The 25,661-nt window shown below is 39.6% G+C and overlaps 1 protein-coding gene across 4 annotated transcripts in view; it reads left to right on the forward strand.

Moving 5' to 3' along the window:
* Positions 1-25,661, forward strand: part of LOC108428651 (neuronal PAS domain-containing protein 3) — a 282,989-nt gene that overhangs the window by 232,047 nt on the left and 25,281 nt on the right. For all 4 annotated transcript variants that reach the window (XM_017699797.2, XM_017699798.2, XM_037542027.1 and 1 more), the window contains one exon: positions 3,627-3,804. In XM_017699797.2, the coding sequence (XP_017555286.1) occupies positions 3,627-3,804 (178 nt within the window). The remainder of the gene's footprint in view (positions 1-3,626; positions 3,805-25,661) is intronic.

The following is a 25,661-nucleotide window of genomic DNA, read 5'->3' on the forward strand; positions in this document are numbered from 1 at the left end:
AGGTGGGGGGGATGGGGTTGTAGCTCTTATTGAGTGACCTTCTACAGAATAAACGTGTTGCTGAGGGCGCTGCCCATGCCCCTTCTCCAGAAAGCACCACCTCATTTACAATGCAAAAGCTCCATCCGTAATCCAAGTGTCCTTTCTGCAATCACAGAGTATAATCTGCTGCTCTCTTGTAACGCACAACACTGGTACTTTACCGCATCCACACGCTGCACAATGAATATTAGAGCGGGTATTATTTTCCTCAGCATTGTTCCCCCATCTCCCCATCACCACGAACGAGGCTGGACGAGTGCTTTGTGGAAGCACTTGTGTTGAAAAGTAGGCTCATTCTAATACAGTTAAAATAGTCGGCAGGGCCGTGTTCATGAATTATAATAGACACAAAAGGTTTGTCCGCGCGAGGCCTGGGAAAGAGAGATAGCTTTGGCATTTCATCTCCATTCCGAAATAGATTTTTTAAAGCACTCGGTGTAATGTATTCAGCTCACTGTCATTCTCACACAGACACACTGTCATCTCTCTTATTATTCAACTTTAATCCAATTACTCATTTGAATCACTATCATTCCTCCCATCATCGTAATCCACGCTGCTGTTTGGCTCTCAAGGTTAAACACAGTTGTAAAATGCTTCTCTCCACTTTCTGAGAGGGCCTCGCTCTGCCTTTTGTTTGAATTGAGCTCCGAGCGTTTGTAAGCCGGACAAAATCCTAGCCCCACCTCATCAGCTCTTCAAAAAGAATCCACGCTTCTCCGGATGCAGGCAAAACGTCAGTTTTCCAGAGAAAAATCCAGAAAGTCTTAGTGCTAATGTGCCTCCTGCTTTGATGCCTGGAAAAGCAGTAGAAATACTATGCTGTGAGAGACAAGCTGCACATAGTAATGTGCAAAAGTCAAAGACCATTTCCAGTCAAAATGGTTTTAAGTACAAGTAATTTATTTTTCTCTTGCATAAGGACATGTAAAGTCAAAGGAAAATGCAAAAAATAACAGGAGGATCCATAACTGAAGTTCAAAATTTTATTTAAATATTTATAGAAGCTGGGACTCCTAACAACTCCGTAAGGCCTGGTAGACCACCAACACTGTCTCGATCAGATTAACAGGACTTAAAGTTTCATCTTTGAGAGAGAGGAGAAAATCAAGCTCTACTCTTGATTCAGATCTGAAAAAATTCACAGGGGTTTCTGTCCATCGTTCCACTGTAAGAAAACAACTTAATGCTGTGGGTCTGAAAGGATGTGTAGCTGCCAAAAAGTATAACTGAGTAAAAGAAATGGGCAAATCAAACAAGGAAACTGCTGAGAACAATGAATTGACCGCCCCAGGGTCCAGACCTCAACATCACTGAATGTGTTTGGTATTAATGGGACTGCAAGAAGCAAAAAATGGAACCAACTTATAAGACTGAACTTTGGAGGTGTCTGCAAGTAGCATGGAAAATATCCCTGCAGATTTCTTTGAAAAGCTTAGAGTCAATGAATGGAGAATCTCTTAGAATGGAAGCTGTAAAAAGGTGATCATATTATATTATATTTTTTCTGAGGCTTTCGCATAATCTTCAGTTAAATCTGTGTTTTCTGCTTTTGTCTAATGCAGACATGTGAATAGCTTGCATTTTTTTGTTTTGACTGATAAATAAATGAAGCTTGATCTCTGACTTCTACACTGCTGTGTACTATAGTATATACTCTTATTTTGCTGTGTGCTGCTGTGGATAGCATGTGCTTGCTGTGTGATTTACAATTGGGGTTGAGCAGTAAGATGAGCTGAGGGAGTGCATGCAGGTCAGCTTGAAACCTGTTCAACCCATCATCCTTTCAGACTGGGATAAACAAGTGCACACAGCATCTACTACTTGTATTGTGAAAACAACAGCATTGCATTTGAGTTACAGTAATTTTGATTCTGTACGTTTAATACTTTTATTATCACAAATGGAATGCATTGATGGCCACGCACATGACATATCAGGCAGAGAATACAGACAAACAGAGAAGTATATACTGTAGTCGTGATGAATATGCTAATATGTAAATGGTGTGGTTGATGACTAGTGCGTAGGGCCAAATCAGTAAGGTGTAGCGGAGTCTATGTGGGAGTCTCAAAGTTCACGTCGAGTTTAAGAATTTGATTCTTTTTGTCCAATTTTGTGCCATAGGTAAAATGTATGGACTTGTAGGGTATGTAGCAAAAAGAAGAGCTGGAATTGGAGCTGGCAGTGAGGAGTCTTGAGCAGGTGTATTTGTGTTTAGAGGCTGAGAGAGGAGAATGAAGAGAACTCCCCCTCATGGCTGCTCTGCTCTTAAAAGTTTAATCTTCCACACATTCACTCCACGCCGTTTCCATGGGGTCAGCAAAACAGCCCATGAACACCAGCTCCACCAACTGTATTCACACTCTGTTATGCTGTGTTTTACATCACGTCTTTAGGCTGTCTCATCTAACACTGTTCACATTCAAGACCTGATTCTCTTTCTATGTGGAGATAATTAGCTTAATGTACTTTAGCTTTAATGCATTTTTTGTGGTGTTGTTTTTTCCCCGGTGTCTCTGTTCTTGTGCATACATGCTACAACTCTAAGTCATCATCAGCTCCTTTCTATACACATTGTTTCAGCTTGGAACAGTAATTTCTGAACGGTTAAATTGCTTTGAGGGATTGGACATTAAAGGGATTATTCTCATGTAATCCTAACGTCCCTGCAGACTGCGACCTGATCAACGTGCAGAGCGGGCCAAGCGCTATTGAAAGAGCTGGGAGACCGAACAAATAGGATATTTAAGAATCGTGCCAGTGCCAGAGATGCTTTAACTGCCTGCTGTTTTTGTTGTCATCCCTAATTAACAACAGTAAACCCTTTCCCTCAGCTCACTACCATGCCTGTTTACTGGTTGTACCTTCAGTATTTCTTTTCATCTCTGAGCTCCTGATCCTGACATGCCATGTTTAGGGCATACAGTAGCTCAGCATGCACAATGCTACAATGCTAAATCCTTAAGAGGGAAAGAGTGCCAATATCAGCTCTCTCTTCTAGTTTGAAACTGTAAATGAAGTGTCTTTTCAAAACTACAATTAAATAGAACATTGAACAAGAGCCACTGTGAACCATGTGCTGACCACTATAAAAATGTGTCACCAATGATGCTTTTGATCCTTATTGTGGTCTGTATTCTTATTTGCCAGTTAAAACAGTATTGCTGTGATAGAAATTAGGAGGTTATGAGTATTAGCTTGGCAAGCTTTATAAAGGCTGGTATATGAGCATAGATGCATTGAATCCTCAGAAGTGAGTGGTTTTCCTCACATCAGAGGTACGCTACAATATAAAACAAGACACTGAATATCGGTGCTTTATTAGAAGGATTTTAGCTGATACTGAAAAATCTGGGGTATATCTGTCAGAGCCTACTGGTAACATAAACATTAATCAGCCTGCTTCTTCTCCTCCAACTATAAATAATGACAAACATAAATGCCACAGGGAAAATGTGAGAAAGACGCTGGGAATTTGGCAATGTTATAAAACCCATGAATAAAATAATTTTAGAACAAAATAACCAGTTAATCTCATCTCAGATCTCTCTCTCTCTCTCTCTCTCTCTCTCTCTCTCCAGGTGGAGTTGACGGGCAGCAGCGTGTTTGATTATGTTCACCCGGGTGATCAGGTGGAGATGGCAGAGCAGCTGGGGATGAAGCTTCCTCCAGGCCGGGGGTTGCTGTCTCAGGGAGGCGGGGCTGAGGACGGGGCAAGCTCAGCTTCCTCCTCCTCCCACTCTGAAACCCCAGAGCCAGGTAAGATCTCCACAGCTGTTGTCTTTACTTGATTGGATTTACAATTGTTCTTGGTCAATCTAAAATGCAATATGTGCATAACATTTGCATATACATATTGCATATATGTTTGTATTAGGGCTGTCAAACGATTAAAAAATTGAATTGCGATTAATCTCAGAATTTCATAGTTAATCGCGATTAATCACATTTATAAAAAATATGTGTAAATGTTATAGAAAATAAGGATTTTTAAGTGAAATGTTACAATTAAATTGTAAAAGTTTTATTCACACATACTAGGCAGTAATACTGAACCTACAAAGCACAAAATTGGATTTGTAATAGATTAGGGAGCTGTAGTCTCAAATATAAGACATGTAGTCGCATACTACTGTGTCTCAGTTCAGATATGTGTAACAAAGGAAAATAAAAACTAAATAAAACTTCAACTGTGCTGAAGCTGTCAGTCACAGCCTATAGGACTTCACAGTACTGCGCAAACAAAAATAAATTACACAAAGTTGGACTTCATTAAAGACATGTCGTGTCATACCACAGAGCTACAGCATGGAAACATCGTGTAAACGTGGCTGCTCACTAGCAAATAATCCGTTATTAATCTGACTAATAGCTCAATCGGAATAGTCTAATGAGGCCATTCGGAATACAATTTCTATCAGATTGAACGAGGTGGGTAAACCTCTAAATAATCTGTTAAATAGAAGAATAATAGCCGTGTAAACGCCTGAATCCGATTACACTCAAATCGAAACGTGTGAATCCGTTCTGCGCATGCGCGTTGTGTCATAGTGAAAGGGTTATACCGTTCAACAAGGCGGGGCAGAAGCTGGTTTGCAGAGGAGACGAAGTTTATGCTCTGGGCTTTAAAAGACAGCGATGGGACGGATGTCCAGCTTATGTGCGTCAGAGCACGAGGTCTTCCTCTCGCTGCTTCCTTTATAAGTACACGTAAAGGACGTTTTTCTGAGTCTGACGTCAGTTTAAAACAATTAAAACCACAAGCGCGCCAACTGGAAACTCATCACTCACGTGACGTTTGCTGTCATGGTAACGTTTCTCTAAGCGCTGCAATACGCATGCGCATCATTTTGCATCGGATTACTTATAGCGAGCTGTAAACGAAGATTTTCATCAGATTGTTGAACAGAGTGAGAATAAACACCTCGGTCTGAATCTGTAATCCGATTGTATTCAGTCGGATTGGCAAAAATCTTTGCATGTAAACACAGAAACTTACTCCTCTACTCTTAATGATAGATGCCGCGCATGGTCAAGTCTCAACATGAACTACGGATGACTGGCAGGGCCAAATAGAATTTGCGTTAACGGCACTATTTTTTTTAATCGCGTTAAATTGAGATGTAACTTCTGATGCTTTGAGGACATTTGACAGTTCCTATGAATAAAAAAATGTTAGCTACCAGTGTTGACTTATTTATTCAAAAAGTAATCCATTATTCTGAGTCTGGATAATCCTGGATAAAGTACTTAACTACTTTTAAAACCCACACATATCTGTACCAACTGGAAAGCCCAAAGGACTACAAGACCTTAGAATTTTATTTAACAAAAAATAGCTAACACACTGAACATTATTTATTGTATATGCTCTGAACAGGTATGCTGTATTAAAAAGATGATTTTAACATGAATGCAAAAATTTCAACTGTAATGTGTTATACTACTTTGTTCTAGGAAAAATTTATCACATTACTGTGACATGTTACATTGTACTATATTACCACCAAGCCTAGCTAATACAGTGAGGCATAGGGCAGTGTACACAACACTCGTTTGAAGAACTGATTGTAGCAGAGCAGGAGCTGATCAGAGATTGTTCAATAGACCTGTCACAGTACGCTTTAGGACATGTAGCCTAATTATGAATATTCCTTCATATTTTCAACTGTTTCACAAATGCTGCTGCTTTTAGTTGTCAGTGTAAGTTGATTACTGTAAGTGTTACAAATGTAATTCACAATTTTGCATCAGCCTAAAGTCTTTTATTGTTTCATCCATTATTATTGAGTCTTATAACTGAGCATCTTTCATCTTGTGTGACATACATCATATTAGATAAAAAAAAGGAAAGAGATAAAAACAAAAAACAAACAAATCTACTAAAATCTGGGGTGTCTGAGCCCCTTGGCTAAGTTTGTGCTTTCTGAAATCTGTGTGAAGCCATGCATTAAGACTAGTAGCTGACTTTTTAAAGGCTCGGCCGCAAGTGTGTGTGTGTTTGTGTGTGTTTGTGTGTGTGTGTGTGTGTGTGTGTGTGTGTGTGTGTGTGTGTGTGTGTGTGTGTGTGTGTGTGTGTGTGACATGATACGACTGATGAGTGTCTTCAACTCTGCCCCAAATTCTCAGGGGGGAAAAGCTGTGCCGGCTGCACTGTAACACAGGCTTTACTCTGGCCTGGAATTTAATTAGAGGAATTGTATAGAAGAAATGAAAAGAGGTGACATTCCTCATTGGAATTCCTTTCAGGGTGGTTATAGACTTTGCCTTCCAAATGTTCCCATTTTCATTGTGTTGTACTGATGATAATTTAAGTATTAGGGGAAAATCCATTTATAAATTAAACAAAATGACTTGATATCCATCAGTCCCTTAGTTCATCAAGCTGTTCAAACAGAAGGGAGATTGGCTGTTCGGCCCGGGTCTTCGGAGAGCCTCAGTAATTAGATCTGCCAAGGATTTATTCTTTGCTGATTGGGGCTTTAAATTAATTGAAGTTCCACATTTGTGGTTTTGTCCTTTTCGTGGATTTTTTTTTTTTCTTGCCAGTAGATATTTCACACTGGTGGAATGGGGATTGTGTATGTATGTGTGTGTGTGTGTGTGTGTGTGTGTGTGTGTGTGTGTGTGTGTGTGTGTGTGTGTGTGAGTGAGGATGTATAGTAGGGGGTTATGTTCCGTATAGAAGTGCTTCCCAATGTTAATTTCTTGGCGGTAGTGAGAGAAAAGCACTTTCAAAGGGGGGTGGGGGGGGGTGCTCTGACATAGAGATTTATTTGTGTACACAGAGACTCATTATAGATGTGCTGTAGAATCAGACAAAGGGCACCCAGCATCCCACCCTCCCCCATCCCCCATCTTTCTCTCTCTCTTTCCCCGTACCAAAGCGTAAGCAGTAGCTAAGGTAGAACCGGAGCAGCTCTCTCACCTCGTGTCACCTCCCTTGCCTGTTTTGTCCCATGCTTTTGTCTCCTCCTCCTCCCTTCTGTCCTGCACGTGATGTCACCCCAGCTCTACCTCTGAAGCTAAATTGTGTTGTCAACAGCCTCGTTTAAATATCTGGCACTGCAAAGACACAAAAGCCTCTCCTCCCTACACCAATACGTTTCCATCTTCTCTCTCAAGGGCACGTCACGTCCGTAATAAAGCAGTAAATATGGCTGTATTCTTGAAGATAGTAATCCCAATGTTTGTCAACAGCAGTCCTTTGATGAGGATGAAAGTCAGCTCTGTTTGTGTGCTTGTAGATGCATTAATAAAAGAGAATGCTGCCAGCTTCATTTGCAGTAAGATGAATCCAGAAATGCCAACCGCAGCCTGTGACATCATGTCCAATTTAATTCAGCATGGAGACATTACTAAAAACATATCCACTTGCTTTGTTATGCATGTTTATGGATAGGTTATCCTTTTTATTTCATATATAAAACAAAATGTGAATCAATTTCAATCCAAACATGTTTAATTAGGCTTTAGAGGTAATGTGTATTAATATTACCAACAAGGTAAGCATGTTCAGTGCGGGCTTTATGGAAAATCACTACTGAAGGCTGATTATGTGTGATTTAAAAGTGTGCAATTGGCGACTTCTCTTTCAATCCTTTTCTGCTCGTTGGGCTGGCTGATGGCTCACCAAGGAATAATGTATTGATTGGAATCCATTTTGCTGCTCTGGAACTGGGCATTTGTGCCCAGACTGCTTCTCGACTGATGGATGTATTTGTTTTCTCTTTAGTTTCATTATACTTAAAATCTGCTTTGTGGTTTTAGAAGAACCTGGCAGCATTTCTTAAAAAGCTCACAGAAAGAAAGTCTTCTAAGTCATTCCTAGAATCAGTGGTTAGACATTCATTTTGCTTACTCATTTAGTGTGATTACCCGCACACCAGTGGTTTGCTATTGGGCTGACTAAGACTCCTAGTTTAAATAAGATACAATCAAATCAACAGCAAAGCAGCCATAAAGTGTGTTACTCATTTTTTGTGTCAGAAAAAACAGCAGAAAACACGTTTAGCAGAAAATTACACAGAAGCCCCAACCTGAATATAATGTTAACTTTTTCAGTGTTTAGTGTGTCCACTGTTTGTATTGCCTTAATTACAGTTTTCTTTCCTTTCAAAACACTTGCTTTCAGTATTTCAAAGAAATCTGCAGGTATATGTTTACACACCTTGGTGCAAAATGTTGGTTGCATTTTCTTCTTCTCATGATCCAAGTATTCCCAAACACATTCAAAGATATTGTGGTCTGGACTCTCGGGTGGTCAGTCTGTTGTTCTGAGAACAACAGTGGACAGTGGACAGAAACTCTTGGATTTTTTCAGATCTGCAGCAAGAGTGGAGCTTGATTTTATCCTCTCTCTCAAAGATGAAATCTTTAAGTGCTGTTATTTCATGGTAACAGTTTTGGTGGTCTGTCAAGTCTTGCAAACTGTTGTGGAAATAGTTTTAACTTATTTTCTTTGCTTGCAGCTTCCTTATGTAAGTGGATTATCATTTATCTAATCTGATCAAAAATATCTCCCAAAAAATCTATAACGTAAAGGCTGTTTTGACTGGAAATGTAATAAATAAAGGGCAGTTTCTGACTTTTGCACAGAAATGTAGATCACTTTACTGACTCTTGTAGAGTTTTTGCAATATTTTGCAGTGTTTCCTGCAGTACCATGCATGCAATGACAGCTTTGACACCAAAACAGGTATCAGTACAGTAGTAGTAACAAGAATGAGTGCAAAATGCGAAAGGGCTCGGAGTCAGACTGTGCTAGTGTGTGGGAAAAGTGTGACTATATATGGATAAAATTCTTAATATCTTGTTTTGGTTCAGTTTTTAGAGGAACAAAGGACTCAGTCAGGACCCTGTTCCCATGTAAGCATCGTTAATGTTTGTTACCAATTCATTGCAATGCTGACTTTGTTCTAAAAGGCTTAAACTCTTTAAACATTATAAAGCCACTTTGAAGACGTGATGTGGACACTGTAGTATGTATACAGAAAGTGACTCCACACACTACAGACCTGAAGATGAAAAAAGTAAACCACACTGCTGTATGTGGTTATAAAATGCTCTGTGAAAACGGCGCAGATGTGAGTCCAGGCTGACCGTGTTTAGATGCAGGGCTGCAGCAGTATCCCTGGATGCTAGCGCAGGGCTACCCTTTGGACAGGGTGATCCTGTCGTTCCCGCAGGGTTAGACCTTTGATTTGTGTGCATCCTCCTCGAGCTTCTAACAGGTGTCTGCTGCTCAGTGTGACATTTGAAATGCAAATAGAGCTCTTTTCCACTAGGCCCCTGAATCTGGGCCTGTCAAAGCAGAGTAATACCCACAACCCCAACACATACCATTACACACACACACACACACACACGCTCACAAACACATGTGTGTTTGCTTCTGGTTGCTCTGTAATAGCCAGTGAGCTGTAATGTCAAGTAGTGTCAGTAATGCTATAGGTGTCCCATGACTCAGTCTGCCTGCAGCAGCACCCAGACCCCTCTCACCCCCTCATCATTCACCATTGTAATGTATGCTATGCAAACAGCTTTGCTGCCCTTTCCTTAAAACTAAGAGGTTTTGTTTGTATGAGCATAGGCCACAACTTTCAGTTACTTTTGTCATTGAGCTTAAAGCATCTACAAATGATTGCTATATTATACAGTAGATTAGAATCAAAGTGGAATTTCCATTAAACTGAAGGAGAAGGGTTATTTTAAATTAAAAATAAAAATAAGCGCTCATAAGAGTAAATGAACGCTTAAATGCATGGCTTTAGTACCAACTTCATATATGCCTCAAGTTGTTAGCATACCAGCACGGACAGTACTGTACCAAGTCAGAAACCACTCTTGATTTATTTCCATTCAAAATATACACTTTATTATTTTTTCAGCTTCAGGAAAAACAGCAGAAAACATGTATTTCACAAAAAATCTTCAAAGAAAACTCAAAAAATAAATCAAATGTTACATTCTTTAGTATTTAGTGTGACTACCTTTATAGCTTTCATTCTTTTCAGGAGCCTTCAGTTTTTCAAAGAAATCTGCAGGGATATTTTTCCACACTTCCAAACGTATTTAGAGGTCTGGACTCACCAATAGTATCGTAGTCTGATATACAAATTATTTCCTCCTTTTCAGTAAAGTCTTCTTAACAGCTACACATCTTTTCAGACTCATAGTGTTGAGTTGTCTTGTTACAGTGGAAAAATAGACAGAAACACCTGTGGATTTTTTCAGATCTGAATCAAGAGTTGAGCTTGATTTTCTTCTTTCTTTCAGAGATGAAAGCTTTATGCACTGTTTATCTGATGGGGACAGTTTTGGTGGTCTACCAGGTTTTGCACAGTTGTTAATATTTTTAATAAACGGATCTCCTCAGAAATATCTTATGAAAATAAATAACTTGTACTGCATAGCCATTTTGAGTGGAAATTAAATAAAGACGTGGGCGGTCTCTGACATTCATACAGCATTACATATCACAAACTTGATCTACAAAGGGCGCTTATAGTTTAAAACTGTCAAAACATTTCATTGTTGAGGGGGGGACAGATTCCATAGATGTGACCAGAGAGATGCATTCAAGTCTTCTTAACTCTGCTTCCACAAGCTTCTCCAGTACATCTGAAATGGATTATTTCAAATGGCTGTGTGCAAAAAGTGTGGAAAAAAAGACGAAAGACCAAGAGTTGAGTAAGTTTGACCACTCCACATGTGGCCCAGTCAGACAGCAGCAGCAGTCAGAACAGGTCACTGGCCTCAGTCTGGTCTCTGTGGGCCGGCAGGGGCTGGACGAGTCTGTTGTAGCTGATGGATCTCCCTGGTGATTCCCACTCACCACGCTGAAGGTGTTAACCTCGAACAGAGGAGTGTCCTTGAGAAGTGGAGTCAGGGGTCAAAGGACCCATTTGTACTCTCCCAGAATACAAATAATGGGATTAGTGCCCACAGAGAGCCGACATTAGTCTGATCCACCTGTCAGCAGGGTCTGCTTGTCATGGGCACACACACCATTTAAGATGTACCAGTAGCAGAGAGACATCCACAGTTAAAGTTTGTATTAGTCCAAGTTAACCCCTTGGCTTCAAATTCAATTATTAATCTTAAGATTTATTCCACAGTAGAGACGTCACAATGCAGTGTATGATATTGTATTGTAACTTATCATGTTGTAACAAATCGCATCGCGTTGTATTCTATTTTATTGTATTGCCTTGTATCATATAATATCACATTGTAACCTGTCACACTGTATCATAATGCAACATGTCATAGTGCAACATATCATAATGCAAAGTATCATATTGAATCACTTTGTAACATGATGTATTTTAGTGTTGTATTATTGCTAATGTGTTAGCTCATGGCTAGCTCAGTAGATTGGGACACTATAATGTATGTATTTTGTTTGGTGTTTCTATGCTGCTAAGAAAACGGAATGAAATAGGCAAAACTACACTGTACTGTTCTAAAATCTAACATTGTACTTTTATACTATTAAATATGCTTACAAACTGAAAATAAAAACATCAGAATAATACACAGTTTCAGGTACTCCAAATTTTTTCTATATTCAAAAATGTTGAATTCAGACATCACAGTATTGTATCAAACTGAATTATGAATTTTGTGCATGGATCCACCTCTATTATCAAATAACCAAAATGACTTATTCACTACTATAAGTAGTTAGAGTGAAGAATTGAAGTATAGACCCACATGTCTAATGGGGTTGACTTGTTTTAGTGCACATACACACACACAAACACACACACACACTAAAAACCACAAAGATGTAACTAGTCCACACACAGAGCACTCTATAGCATGGTTACAATAAAATGGTCAGAAATGATCACATGACCAAAACTGTTGCTGGAGTTTTAATTGAAATCTGAAGCCACAGAGATCTGCAGCTCAAACATATTGATTTTGCTCAGACTGACCCAGCCAATGGGGTCACGTTCGAACTCATCTGACATTTCTTCAATCCATCACACACTCAAGCAGACCCCAGTGCCTTAGCCCTCTCTGACTGGGGTGAGAGTGTGTGCGTAGGGGTGTGTGTGTTTGTGCGCATGTGTGTGTAACTGCAGTGTTTAGGTGTGAGGTGCATGTACAGTCAGGGAGTTGTTGCAGACAGCTGTAAGTAACACGTCTGCTGCATATCTGGAGTCATGATGTTCAATGTTGGGGAAAAGCTCTGTCGTGACTGTTTAAACGCTCTTTGAAAAGAAAGTGGCAAAAGGTTCTCTGACCGCACTGTGTTCCATTCGAAGAGGCCTTTGTCTTCTTTTTGTTGTTGTTCTTCTTCCTTTCTGTAAAATACACCTGCAGTAGTGGGGACGGTATAGACCTATAGATTGCAGAGACGATGTGAGATGACACCAGCATAGTCAGGTGCAGGCCAGTCTAAAGGACAAAGCTTTTGTGAAGTGTACTCTACTATCATATCAGCAATAAATAAATAAATAAATAAAATACTTAAAACCCCATAAAAAAGGTCCATATGTGGGTCTACACCTCAATTCCTCACTATAATATCTGCTTAATTCACAAATTAGCTACAAAGTTGTTAATGCATAATATGTATCATCTGTATCAATATATATCATGAAAAAAACACATTTCAAAATTTCTGAATTTAAAAGGTTTAATGTAGTGTGTAAACACTGTCTCAAACAGAGAAACCTCAAAAGACCATTTAAGAAAAATATCATTATGTTGTTCCTTTTTTGCTGTGTGTTAAAGGTATGTGGACTCGAAAAAACCATTTGGCCATTTCTGTTTGTCCGTTCATCACAAAATGTATTTCAAATGATACGAAAACCTGAAGATATGACTTTTAAAATGACTGTTTTTGTTTTGTTCTGAAGTAGATAGTTCTAAATTGTTGTTTAGAGATGCTAAGAGTAAGAGAATATATTAAGTTCAGTCCTGAGGGCCAGAGAAGAAGGGGTGCGATGACCTCCACCTGCTCTTTAGAAAGAATGTCATGCATAGGTCTCTCTGTGAGTAATATTTTTCTCACGAAAAGAGAGAAAGACAGAATCACAGGAGGAGAAAAACGCAGCCTTATCCTCTACAGTACCTTCATCCTCTACACTGGTCTGCACCTCAACATGCTGGTCTCAACTCACCTCGTTTCTGCAGTCTGTAGATTGTTATGTGAACACTGCAGAGCATTAAGTGACTGGCCGAAGTGGTATAACACAGTGTTACTTGGCTTTGGTCAGTGCTGATTGAGATTTAGAATGAGATGCCCAATGATGAACAGACTGCCTTTCTGAGTCTGTAGGAGAATGATCATTTGTTGGTGGACAGCGAGTTTTGTCATTGTAACACAGCTGCAGATTCGTTGTTATCTTCATTTGTTTGTGTGAAACAACAACTGCTTCCATTTATTCTCGCTCACGTCTCGTTTTGATTAAGAATGCAAATCTGATCCTTTTGTCCATCTGCCTTTCTGTCAGGCAAGGAGTGTGTTCAATTAAATAAACATCAGTATCTGCTGGGCTGGCCGCTCCGCTCATCTATAGCCCCCACCTGCTAAAATCAGCCGAGCAGACTCCGTCTCCTCCGTTCCAAATGGAAATGCTAATGGCGGGCTGCGAATGCCTGCCCCCGTCCTCAGCAAAATATATACATTTGTTTTCTGATATCATTTATTACACAAGACATGACTGCCGCACAGATTTGGGGATTTGAGGCTTGATTTTTTTTCTTTCTGCTGGCAGTTTCCAATCACAGATGGCGGAGGGGATTTCTACTATTCTCAGAGCAGAGATGAGCTGCACGAGAACGGCTGTGCTGAGCCCACTCCACACTCCTTTATTGCTCAGGAGAATCCCTCAGGATGAGACAGAAACAGGGCCGTCCTCTAACCTGAATCTGCTGCTGGAAACACAGGCCAGCCTGCCTAGGAAGAGTAGAGATTCCTCAGAGTTTGCCTTTGTTTTGTTTCAACATATGTGAGATGATATTTCTCATAAATCTATACATAGAACAAGAGCAGCACAAATGTACTTAATGTACAGTTAGTTTTACATGGGGAGAAACTAATTTAAGTGATTTACTGACAAGCCCATAACCCCATAAACCCCAAGGGCCCATATGCGAGCCCACACTTTAATCCCTGTCTACCATAGCTACAAAACGTACATGTTATTTGCATAGTTCTTAGCAAACAAAATATAACAGTTACTAAATAACATGTCTGATAGTTTAATAATTAAGCAATGCAGGTCTGACAGTAATAATTCTAATGTGGATGACCTACTATGATTGGCTGAAAGCAGAGCTTTCTCATTAGTCATAGTCCTGTTTGAACTGACCTCACAGAAATGTAGTAATAAATCCAACTAGCATGATCATATAGTGTGTTATTATTGTCATTGAGCTTTTCAGTTTTTGCATAACACTTATCTGGACAACCAGACTATTTGAGCTGCCTCGGGTTATTTGAGGAAATTACACTGATATTGTATCCCATTTAAATTGTCCAGTCAAATTACTCACAAATTCCAGAAACTTTACAAGTAAAAACTAATCCAACTTGCATAGAAATCACATCAAAGTTCTGTAGTTATTAATACAAATGTCTGGATTTTATTGAAATATAGTTATATATAGTTATATTAATCTTATTGTAAACACATAGTCAAACACTAAGTAAACCAGTGTGCGCCTTATATCTTTTATTTAAAATAATCCAGATGTTCAGTGGTTTATGAATGCCACTGACTGTTTGGACTATAAATACTGGTTTAATTAAAGACTGTCAGTGAAGCTTTGCCTGAATGTGAAAATCATAGTGTGTTGTGTTTGTTTAATTTACTCATAGTGAGCCTCAGCCTCTTTCATAATTCAGTCTCCATAACAGTCCTGCTAAAGTAAAGTCATAATGCTTGTTAATTTTCTGCAGACAGGGAGAAAAGTCATAAGTTACTCAGTAATTATGAAAGTACCTATCGCTTCTGCTGGATAGATTCTCTGTCGGGCCATGGCGTTGGGCATGCTGATGATCTAGCCACCATAAATAAAGGCCTAGGCTTTATGCTCCCTAAGACAAATGGTTTTAATCATCTGATGCGTTCATTTATCCCAAGCCCTAAGTTTAGCCTTAAATTAAGGCTCTTGTGAAAGCATAACTTGATTTAAGAAATGCCCATTAATCCTGGCTGCCTTTCACATGGAGGTTAGGCTATGATGGAGTGTTTTGATCGTTTGTTTGTCCTTTGCGGCACAGAAGATGTTTACTCCTCTGCGGTTATCTTCTAGAACCTTATACAAAAACAAACCTGTATTTATTATCCAAAATGAGTTCATATTCCACACTCAGAGGGGCATCTGGAATTAGTCTCAGTAAAACTCTACAGTAATATTCTAAAGTAGTGCAGGTGTTTGGGACCACGTCTTTAAAACATTTTGCGGTTGACATGAAATTATATAACCAATTTTTATATTCATGTGTATGATTGAGCTTTACACCCTGCAACCTTTAGAAGTTCAGAGTTACTATTATCATTGCTATACATTCTGTTTAACTTGCTTATTTATATGGAATTACATAATTAATTACAGAGTAACATGATTTATATTTGCATTCAGTTTATGTTCTGCATTGGCAAACCTGAGTCTATTTTTTTTTCCTGTTTATTTTGATGTCTGAAAATGACAAAGCAAAAATTTCAGCTTTTTTCACAAAATGGCACTGTTACATAAAACATGTAACACAAAAATGTAATACAGCAAAACAAATGCAATTTTTTATCAAATTCAGGTCATGATGCATTAAATCCTCTTCTGCATAAAAATACAAATGTGTTTTTGTTTAATGGAGTAAAGTTTGGAATCTGCACTTTTGACAGAATTTCTCCACTTGTTTTGATGAGTGGGCGTGCAAGTGAGAATTTAACAACATAAAAGAAGAGGCGTTTCGAGATATATACACCAAGGGCGGCAGGGGGGTTAAATATCTGTTTATAAAGACTGAGGTGTCACTTGCCTGCACATTAAAAGAGAGCTGACTGCCTCTCATCTCAAACGTTTAAGAATGACTTTATAGAGCTTTTCAACCGCCTGCGCCTTCACCCGCCAGTCCCACGCTCTGAGCCGCCCAGTATCAAACCATACAGAAATGCTCGCTAAACAATCCTCCGAGAGGAACACAGAAACTAATGACAGCTTAGCCGGCCTAAAACGATTGAAAATTCTGTCACGAGGAAAGTACAAGATCACTAGAGGAGGAAGGCTTCAGAGCTTCGAAAGACAAAGGCGGGATCAAGCGGTCTCCAGACTATTAGAAGCCAGTTTTATTTAAGCTTATTTAGCTGATAAGGTTGTCAGAAAGGGCTTTTTATCGGCAGAAGTGGAGTAGGCATGGCGCATTAGGCCCCGGTTCCCAGGCAGAGAGAGCAGTGTGAGTGGTGTGGTGGGAAAGTGTCTGAGTAAAGCTGGCAGACTCGTTCACACAGGAAAAGGGAAAAGGCCGCTTTCAGCATGGTGAGGCACTTTAAAATGGAGCCTAAGAAAGTCACTTTATGTGCATGGAGCTGGTTTTTATTGAGCTTTTTACTGGCTGTAATACATCATCGGCCCTTTGTTCATGGTTTTTATTTCAGGTTGGTAATATCTAAAGTATTTGTGTTAGAGAGGCCAGATTTGTTACTGAGTTTTTTTTTTATTTGTGACTAGGTTAAATGGCATTTATTTATGTGTCACTGGGTGAAGGATGGAATGTGTTTATGGTGACATCTGCATGTCTGTGGTGGTATCTTTGTGGATGTGTAACACTGTAACACATTACTGTGTTTAAGGAGTTCTTCAGCATTTTAAAACTGCATAATCTCCAAAAAGTATGTTTACAGTGGAAAAAATTTTTCCTTTTTATTGTAAGTTAATGTAAAAAAGATTGTATTCAAAGTCAGACGGTTTCTTTTGACCAGTGCGTCATGAATTTTTTGACACTTTGCCCACAGTGAAATATACAAGTATGAAAGATCTAAGCTTTCTGAGTGATATAGTTTCCTATCACTGTATAAAAGGTCCATGAGGCTTCCTTCATCGCTGCATGCCCTGTAATTTTTTGTGCACGAATTTTAACACAAATTCAAATTGGTATTGTTGTTTTGTTTAATCAGAGTAACACTGACACACATCTGACTCAAATTCCGATGAATGTGTTTTCTTCTTCAGGTTGTTTGTGACACAGGGTAAATAACAGTGAATTTTTTGTTAGATCACAGTCTTTACATGACAAATGAAGAACAGTGTCGAGAAATCATATGATTATATGGCATAAATAGCTACGTTTTTCCTTACTGCCTCTATAGGGCAGAGTATTAGTGTGACAGTACACGCTCATGCTGTCTCTCTGTGTTCACCCTAGCTCAGCGTTGCAGGTGTGTCTCTGTAAGCCAACTGTTTTGTGGTTCGAGTGCTGCTCCCGGCTTTGATGAGCTGCATTATAATTCAGTCTTGCTTGTCTGGCAGCCTGGGTCACCACAGTTCTGAAGCGTTTATTCACATGACTCTCCTGCAATATCCCCTTCCTCCTCCAGCAGCCTCTCTGCTCATCTTTCAGATCAGCACCCGCCGCAAATAATAGACTTATTCGCGTCTTTGTGCGCAATTGCTTTTGTTGCCAAATTTCATATATATACACTTTTGTTTAACAGGGTCTTATAACACAGCCGAGATAAGGGCTAACAGCTAACAGGTCTTTGCCCAATAAACGGGGAAATTATCTGGCCTGCTTTTCCTCGTGACAATTTGTCAGACCTGCTGATAGGAAACAAATTCTATTCATAAAGCTCTCCTCCCCTTGGCTCCGGTGCGATTCGGTAGCAATTCAATTATAGTTTTGTGCGATAGTGAGCCCAGAGAGAGAATCCGGGCTGACAAGAAATATGACAGGACAGTTACTGAGTGTTTATGCAATTAAACTTTCACTGACAATACCTGCCGAGTGATGAATGCCTGGGCGGAGGTGGATGTGCACAAGCAGTGCCCCACAAGGATTGCACATTTTTCATTATTTTACAGTCCGCTCTGATCTTTCAGGAATGGCTGCAAGGAAGCAGAGAGGGAGAAAGAGAGAGAGGATGAGAGAGAAAGACAGAAAGTGGAGAGAGGGGAAGAGATGGAGCAGAGAGAGGGGTGAGGGTAGGCTAACAGCATACCTGAAGAGGGGGATAAAGGCTCTGAAGGAAGCCAGAATAAATAAATAAATAAATGAAAACAATTTAAGTGGTGTTGATAAAATGAAAGTAAGAGCTTACTCTGCTTTGAAAGTGCTGGACTGATTATTTTTATCAATAAATGCATTGTGTATTGCAGGCTTGCATATCCTTTAAATGAAAAGACATGGTTTTTCTTTCAATTATATTTTTAGATAGACTCCAAACTCTGTGAATGCCATTAGAAAATTTCATTATTTTAAAACGTGTCTAGATGGTATTTTACATAGTTCTGCCAAAGAGAAAAAAGTGGATAAGTGGAAGCTATAAATGGAGGAATCTAAAACATAAATATTGTTGCTGTCATATCAAAACTCATAACTCGTTTTTTCTTTTTCTTTTTTCATTATTTGTAAATGGCAGCTGCCCTTTACATTGTGTAAACATGTCATGATGAATGGACTAATAGAAACAGTCCAAAATTACTTTGAGTAAAATGTTGTTGCATGTGATACAGCAGACACAATATTTATTACAACACTGACAATATATAACAGAGTATGCAGGCAAAAATAAGGTCATATTTGAGGCAGTTTCACAAATAGTGTGTTCCTAGTAATGAATACAGATGAGCAGTTGGTATTGTTTTAGTGTATCTTCTGCTTTAACTGGATCAGCCATTAGCCTTTGGTCATCATATATGCTGTGTGACTGTTATTAGCGTGCTGGACTAAGGTAGCGCTCTAGTGGGAATTTCAAGTGCCCTGTTTTGTCCAAAGATCAAAACGGAGGTGAGCTGTTCTTTTTAATTAATCATTTGTCCTTCAAACAGTGAAGTTTCTCTCCTCGCTGCACTCTTTCCACAGATAATTAGGCCCCATAGTTCAGCTAATTCCACCGGAGAGCTGGTTGTAGCCACCTGCTCCTTTTGTATGGGTAATCTTTGTCTTGTAAGATTCCGTCCCTGCAGAATTGCTCCGTCTTGTGAAGAATGAGAAAATCTCTCTGCTTTTCCCTGTAGTGTCCCACTACGCTTGAATTTGTAATGGCATGCTTGCAATACACACACACACACACGGATGCGCGCACACGCACTTTCTTCACCCCCTGCCCCCCTCCTCGCTCTCTGTACGCATTGATAGGAAGGTGTTGATTTTAGGTGTATATGGATCTCAAACTAATCCTATTAATTCAAAGTGAATAACAAAGAGGACCGGGCCTTTTCCCATGTTGTTCCATTTATTCAACCTGCTAGTGTTTTGTTCCTCCATCATAATTATTTCCAAGTCAGATCCGCGCTGATTTCCTGGTGGACTTGTGTACCTCAGACTGACTTGAGGAACAGCGGAGCTGGGATAATTCACACTGCTCCTCTGGGGTGCTGTTCTCTGTTTTGTCAAGGACATTTTTATTACAAAGCTGATGGAATTTGCATATTAATTCATTTCTTTCAATTTTTAAGATTAAATGTTGTCAACATGTATCAGTGCAAGGCTTTGACAGACCTGATGAAATGGGTCAGTCATGCTTGAACATTTCAGAGTGAAGCAGCCAGCTGCAACCTCTCTGAAACCCCACTGTAGAGTGTGCTCTCTCGCCCTCTCTCCCTCCCTCCTTCTCTCTCTCTCTCTCTCACACACACACACTGTACACAGTCGCACTCAAGCACATTCTCCTCGCTGTTTCTCTTTCCATCTTTTGTTTCTCTCTTTCTGTGCTTCCCTTTCTTTCACTCGCCCTCCTTCCTTCGTCTTCCCCCTCGCGCTCTCTTTCTTGATTAAGGGAAAAGACTGGAGGGGTAGAGAGGAAGTCTAAAATGGCATGCCAAATTCTATCAACCTGCTTTGAGGGCTCTCTCCTAAATTAGAATGCCATTAGAAGCACTTGATTTATAAGTGCATTTCCATGTTGCACTTCAGTCTCTTTTTTTTCTTTCTGTAGCTGTGTGACCTTTACTGATCGCTGGCTGGCCCCTTGCTATCTCTCAGTAGGTGAGAGCTGTCTAAAGTGCATTAATGTTTTCCAGATGAGAATAATACTTTGCTGTGATGATAATGGGCTGTACTGCTTCAGTTTGATTGTCTGTGTTTATCTCTGTTCCAAAATAAATCAATAAACAAGCCTCTTTATCGATTATAATTGTGTCATCTGAAATCTGTTGCCCCACTGATTATATGAAAATCATAAATGTTTTACATAAATCTGAAATTTCTGTGTTGAGTATAATGGATAAAACATACATTTCGTTTATACAGTGTTACAAACACAGCAACTCAGATATTGACTAATCTTCTGTTGACTTGATATGCCAGAACATAGTTTAAAACAATGGAAAAGAATGGAATATTTGAATGGAATATTTGAGCTTCCTCAGTCAAATCACTGATAAGTTATTAGCATGTGTTAACTAGGAGTATTAACCTACTAGCAGACACATTTTGTAGAATTCGCTTAGAGTATCAAACATTGTGTGAAAACCGTTCAATTCAATAAAAGCCACTCACAGTGTGGCCTGTCTGTTTTCTTTTAGAAACTTCATCATTTCAAAGCTATGTTTTGTATGAACAAGATAAATAGTCCTAGCAAGATTATGCTTGTAGTTTGCTGTATGCTTCATATTATTTTGGGGGGAAAAAACTTCACAAGCTTTCATAATACAAATTCTATAACCATCTGATGTGACAGTGTTATATATCTGGAAAATATTGTGATATTGCATTTTATCAGTATCACCCACCACTACCTTATGGTCTCTACCACCCCTTTAGCAGAGGGGAACAAACCACCATATTCCCAGCACAGCTTACTGGACCCCTAATAATTTAAACAAAAAGTTGGTGTTAGGCAGATGTGTAACTGCAGTGATGATCCAGGCTGTATTGGTGTACTGTGTGCAGTGGCGTGGCAGCTGCTCCCCTGGGTTCAGTGCTTATTAGTTTAGTTTGGAGGTGCTGCTGTGACAAGTGTTATTACTGCTGCATTCAGTCCACCTGCTCAGCCCGAATCCAACCACTGCCTCACCCTGTAGGACACTCTAACCCTGACAGCATGCACACATGCTTACTGCCTGACCAAATTCAGCCATAGCATATGTACATAAGTTGAAGTGTAACAGTGTATTGTGATACATTACATAATGGACGTTGTACATTGTCCAATAATAAAGGCAGTATTGTGCTTCTTTTATTCAGTGATAGAAAAGGTTTTGACATGCAGAAAACTCCAGTTCCACATACTGACACGTTTTACTGTGTCCAACATGGACATGTACGCATTGCAACTACTCTGACGACGATTTGAGTGAGTTAAAGAGAACAAAGCCAATGTTTCTGATTATATCAGAAGTCTAAAGAAGTTAAACTCTTCAAACACTAAACGTCTCAGTCAACTCTCATCAGAAGATTGAGAGCTTGATTCATGGCGATGCCCTCCCTCTCCCCCATAACTAAGGCATCTGTTAGCCGATGTGACTGCATTGGCAGTTAGCGTCCTCCTACAGGCTCACTAAGCTGTCTAGTTAAATAGTGAACCCAATGTTGTAAATGAAGTCAAATTGTTCCTTGTCAAAAGACCCCTATATCACTATTTTCTGCCTTTACTACATGCAGATCATATGATCAAATGGAAAAGCTGTGAACTACGCTATGGAGAGGCTGGCCAAAGTGCCTTCAGCACTCGGGCTGCCATGACCCCTCCACTGATAAAAACTGCCCAGCATGTCACTGGCACACCTCTATTACCATATTAATAATGGATGAGTCCAGCAGGCCTGTTCTTGTTTTAGAAGCGGACAGGATGAAGATGTGGCCGGGGCATAGGGTTATCTGACCAGTGCTTCTGCTCCAAGACTATCCCTTTCAAATCTTCAGTGCAGTGGTCACTGACAGGACAGGCTCCTTACAGAGCACTGAAAACAGGCCTCAAAAGTCCAGAATGCCCTGCACTAGAGAGAGTATGACCCTCATTGATGACCTACTGATCCCAGTGGTCCATTCAGGAACACTCAATACAGTCATTTTACGCAGAGGCACTGATCTCCTCTCTGAGCTAATCCAAGTAGAGGGACAGTGGTAGCTTTCGATTGATATTCACCATTTTTTCTTCCGCTCCCATCAAGGCTTTATGGTGGGTGACAAGCCAGAGAGAGCGTTCACTTTGTCTGTGTCAATAACGTTGTCAGCGCACAAGTTTGCCTTGCCTCTGGCTGTCATAATAACATCAAACTGTAATGTGACTGATCTCTCTGAAGATTGCTGTGCGTGCACTTTCTCCCTGCTTTAGGATAATAGATATCTGCTGTCGTGTTCGACGGCCTGTAATTCAATGTTAATGTTACAGTGTTTGTCGGAACTCTCTCCTCCTGGGTCCCAAAAACATATCCGCTTCAGCTGAAGGTAAAGTAACCCCTCAAGTTCTGGCTCTGTGTTGCGTTCACATCGGTGAAAATCCATGGGTGCCATTAACCTCAGTAAACATGACCCTGAAACCATTTCGATCTACTCTTGTAGACTAATGTAAAACGAGCAACAAATAAATCTAAATGTGTTCGCTTTGATTTGAGAAGAAAAGAGTGCTTCAATTAGAGCACTTTCAAATTCATTTACAACCCCAAATTTGATTATTGCTTTACTTTTCCAGACGAGGGACTAATTAAAGCAGTGTTAACAGCAGCTAATTGATATCCCGTGTTTATGGTTATCAGCAGTGCTTCATGCTAGCGTTTAGCAGCAAATGCACGGCTTCATCAGAGGCTGCAATTACACCTTGGCATGCTGACTCAGGGGGCTGTCTGTTTTCCATGAGATCTTCACTGCTATTGAAAAAGCTCTTTTCAAGCCTCTCTCTCAGCAAAGCCAGCTTCTGAGCTCGCATTTTGATAACTCCCGTTTTAATTAGACAAGTGACATCAGAATCGTTCTGTAATATTAGTGAGAAATACTTTATAATTCTCTTTTTTGTTGATGTTTTTTAAACATTAGGAGATGGGAGGGCATGCAAATATGCCTTGTCATTTGAATACTAAAGAAATAGTAACATCCTGAATACTACATTAAGTAATTCTTTGCATCTTTAATTCAGATATCTCTCTACAGAGATATATAGATTTAGATATAGATTTCTTACAGATATTGTTATACAGTCGGGTCAGATCCATCAGGAACGTTCTGTAGGGCTCTAGAGTTTTTGCTGGAGTGTTTATGCTGTGCCTCTTTAGCAGAGCTGTACTGTGACATTGTGTGAGTACATGTCTGCCACATTGTACTTGATGTCAAAGCATGGTTGCTATGGAAACAGGGACATTACACACATACCTAAAGATACAATGGCTACAGAGAGGTCTCTTGGGAGTCTGAAGGGTTTGTTTATGTGTGTGTATGTGTGTCTGTGTGTGTGTGTGTGTGTGTATGTGTGTGTGTGTGTGTGTGTGTGTGTGTGTGTGGTGGGGGGGTATAATTTAAAATGTCTCTATAGAAAACTAGTTGTATTAAAATATCTAGCTATAGTGTATTTCTGCACTGAGGTATGACCCCATTCCAGTGGAACAGTATGTTTAAACATGGCGAGTATACATCACCATCCATTGTGTATAAGAACATGCATACATATTGCGTAGCAAACGTACATCAGTGTAGCCCTAACAACTCAATATTTTGTTCTACATTATTATCCAGTTCCCCATATAATTTATTTGATCCAAACTTTGCACAATTTTTTTTAGCTTGATCCGAAGTAATATCTCACAGTAATTCATTGTTAGCAGGCGTGAGCACCTTTTACCCCTCACAACATGTAAAAGTACAAAATAAATGGTTTAACTTTATTTTGAAGCCATAATCTGTCTCTTCACAAGATACGGTTACAGCCATATGTAAAAGTCTGTGAGTCCCTGATCAAATTACATTTCTGTTGATTTTCAAAGTGGAAATAAGTTAATGCTTCTTCTACAGAGAGCACACACATGAAAAAAAAACATAAAATGTGACATAAAATGACAGGTACAAAAGTTTTGTCACATTTTATATTTAACTTTTCATGTTGAACACAAAAAAGCAAATAAATATAAATTGTGCATTAACATTTGCAACAAATATGGCCTATTTAATTGTGCTGTCTGTAGAGAATGTGTTAGCTTATTTTCACTTAGAAAATCAATACAGCATGTCATTTGTCCAGGGGTACTCACAATTTCACACACAACTGTAAACTGTTAAAAGCCTACATAACTGCTAAGATGCTGTTCATTTCACAGAGCTGATTCTAGTTAGCGAACCTTACCCAGTGTTAGTTAATGTGTTATGCTGGTATGTGACTGTCACTCAGTATAGGTCTGTGAATGGGAACAGCTTGATGGTGTATATGTGCATAAACAGCTAACTACAGCACTGATTTACAAAGATATTTTTGCTTCATTTTTACGAATACTTTTGGGCAGGGGAATTTCTGGACTTCTTCTAAAGTAGCTATAATTTAGTGGCCCACTTCATAGTCTATATACAGCAAACTGCTCCTAGTCAGTACAGGCTCTATAAAAATCGCCATAGCTCTCAGTCCAGAGTCAGCAGTGGCTCGCAATTAGCACAGAGCTGTGTGCATTATACATCATCACTAATTCACACAGCAATGCCCCCATTCATCAGAAAGTGCCAGAACACACACTTTCTCTGGTGTGAGATGATAGAAAAACCAGCATGTGTATGAGCGCTATGGCCCACAGTCATGATTTATCTGTGCTTTAAACACCCGACTTGCTGAATTGGTGTTAATATTTATATAAATGTAAATTGAGGAATATTAGCTGGAGTAGACCAGCTTTCTCAGGGCCTATAAGTCATAAGGCCGAGCAGACAGCGCGTGTGTGCTTGCCGAGTGCAGCGTTGTGTAGGAGAGACTGTTATGCTATCAAAGAGAGTGAGAGACAGTGAGAGAGAGAGAGAGAGAGAGAGAGAGAGAGGGACATAGTGGACCTTCTGGCCTGCCAGGCTTTTATTGATGGTCAACACTCACCGCATGGAGAGTAATACTTTTGAAATCTCATCATTTACTCCAAGAGACATCTATTCTCAAAGGTTTCATCAAGAAAATTAATTCCAGAGCCTTCCGAACCATAAATTGCTACGCTTTCACACAAATGATGTCCCCCCTTTAAAATGTCATCTCAGATATTGTCACTTTTATATGAGGAGCAGATTCTTGCAGAAGATTGGTGTGTTGCAAGAGATTTTAGTTAAAGCTTGCAACACACAAAATAGTATTATATCTGAAAAGCTGAAATCTTGCCACATATGCTGGAAATCTGGGGCATTTTGTGTTAAATCTGGAGGATAGAGAGTCTAGAGGTGAGTATCACCAGATTAAGGCAATGTACTAAACTAGATCAGTGCAAAGGTGCGGTGATCAATGCCAAGATATTCCAAATATGATATTGTACTCTAAGCT

Source organism: Pygocentrus nattereri, chromosome 10 (assembly GCF_015220715.1).
Source record: "Pygocentrus nattereri isolate fPygNat1 chromosome 10, fPygNat1.pri, whole genome shotgun sequence".
NCBI classification, from domain to species: domain Eukaryota; kingdom Metazoa; phylum Chordata; class Actinopteri; order Characiformes; family Serrasalmidae; genus Pygocentrus; species Pygocentrus nattereri.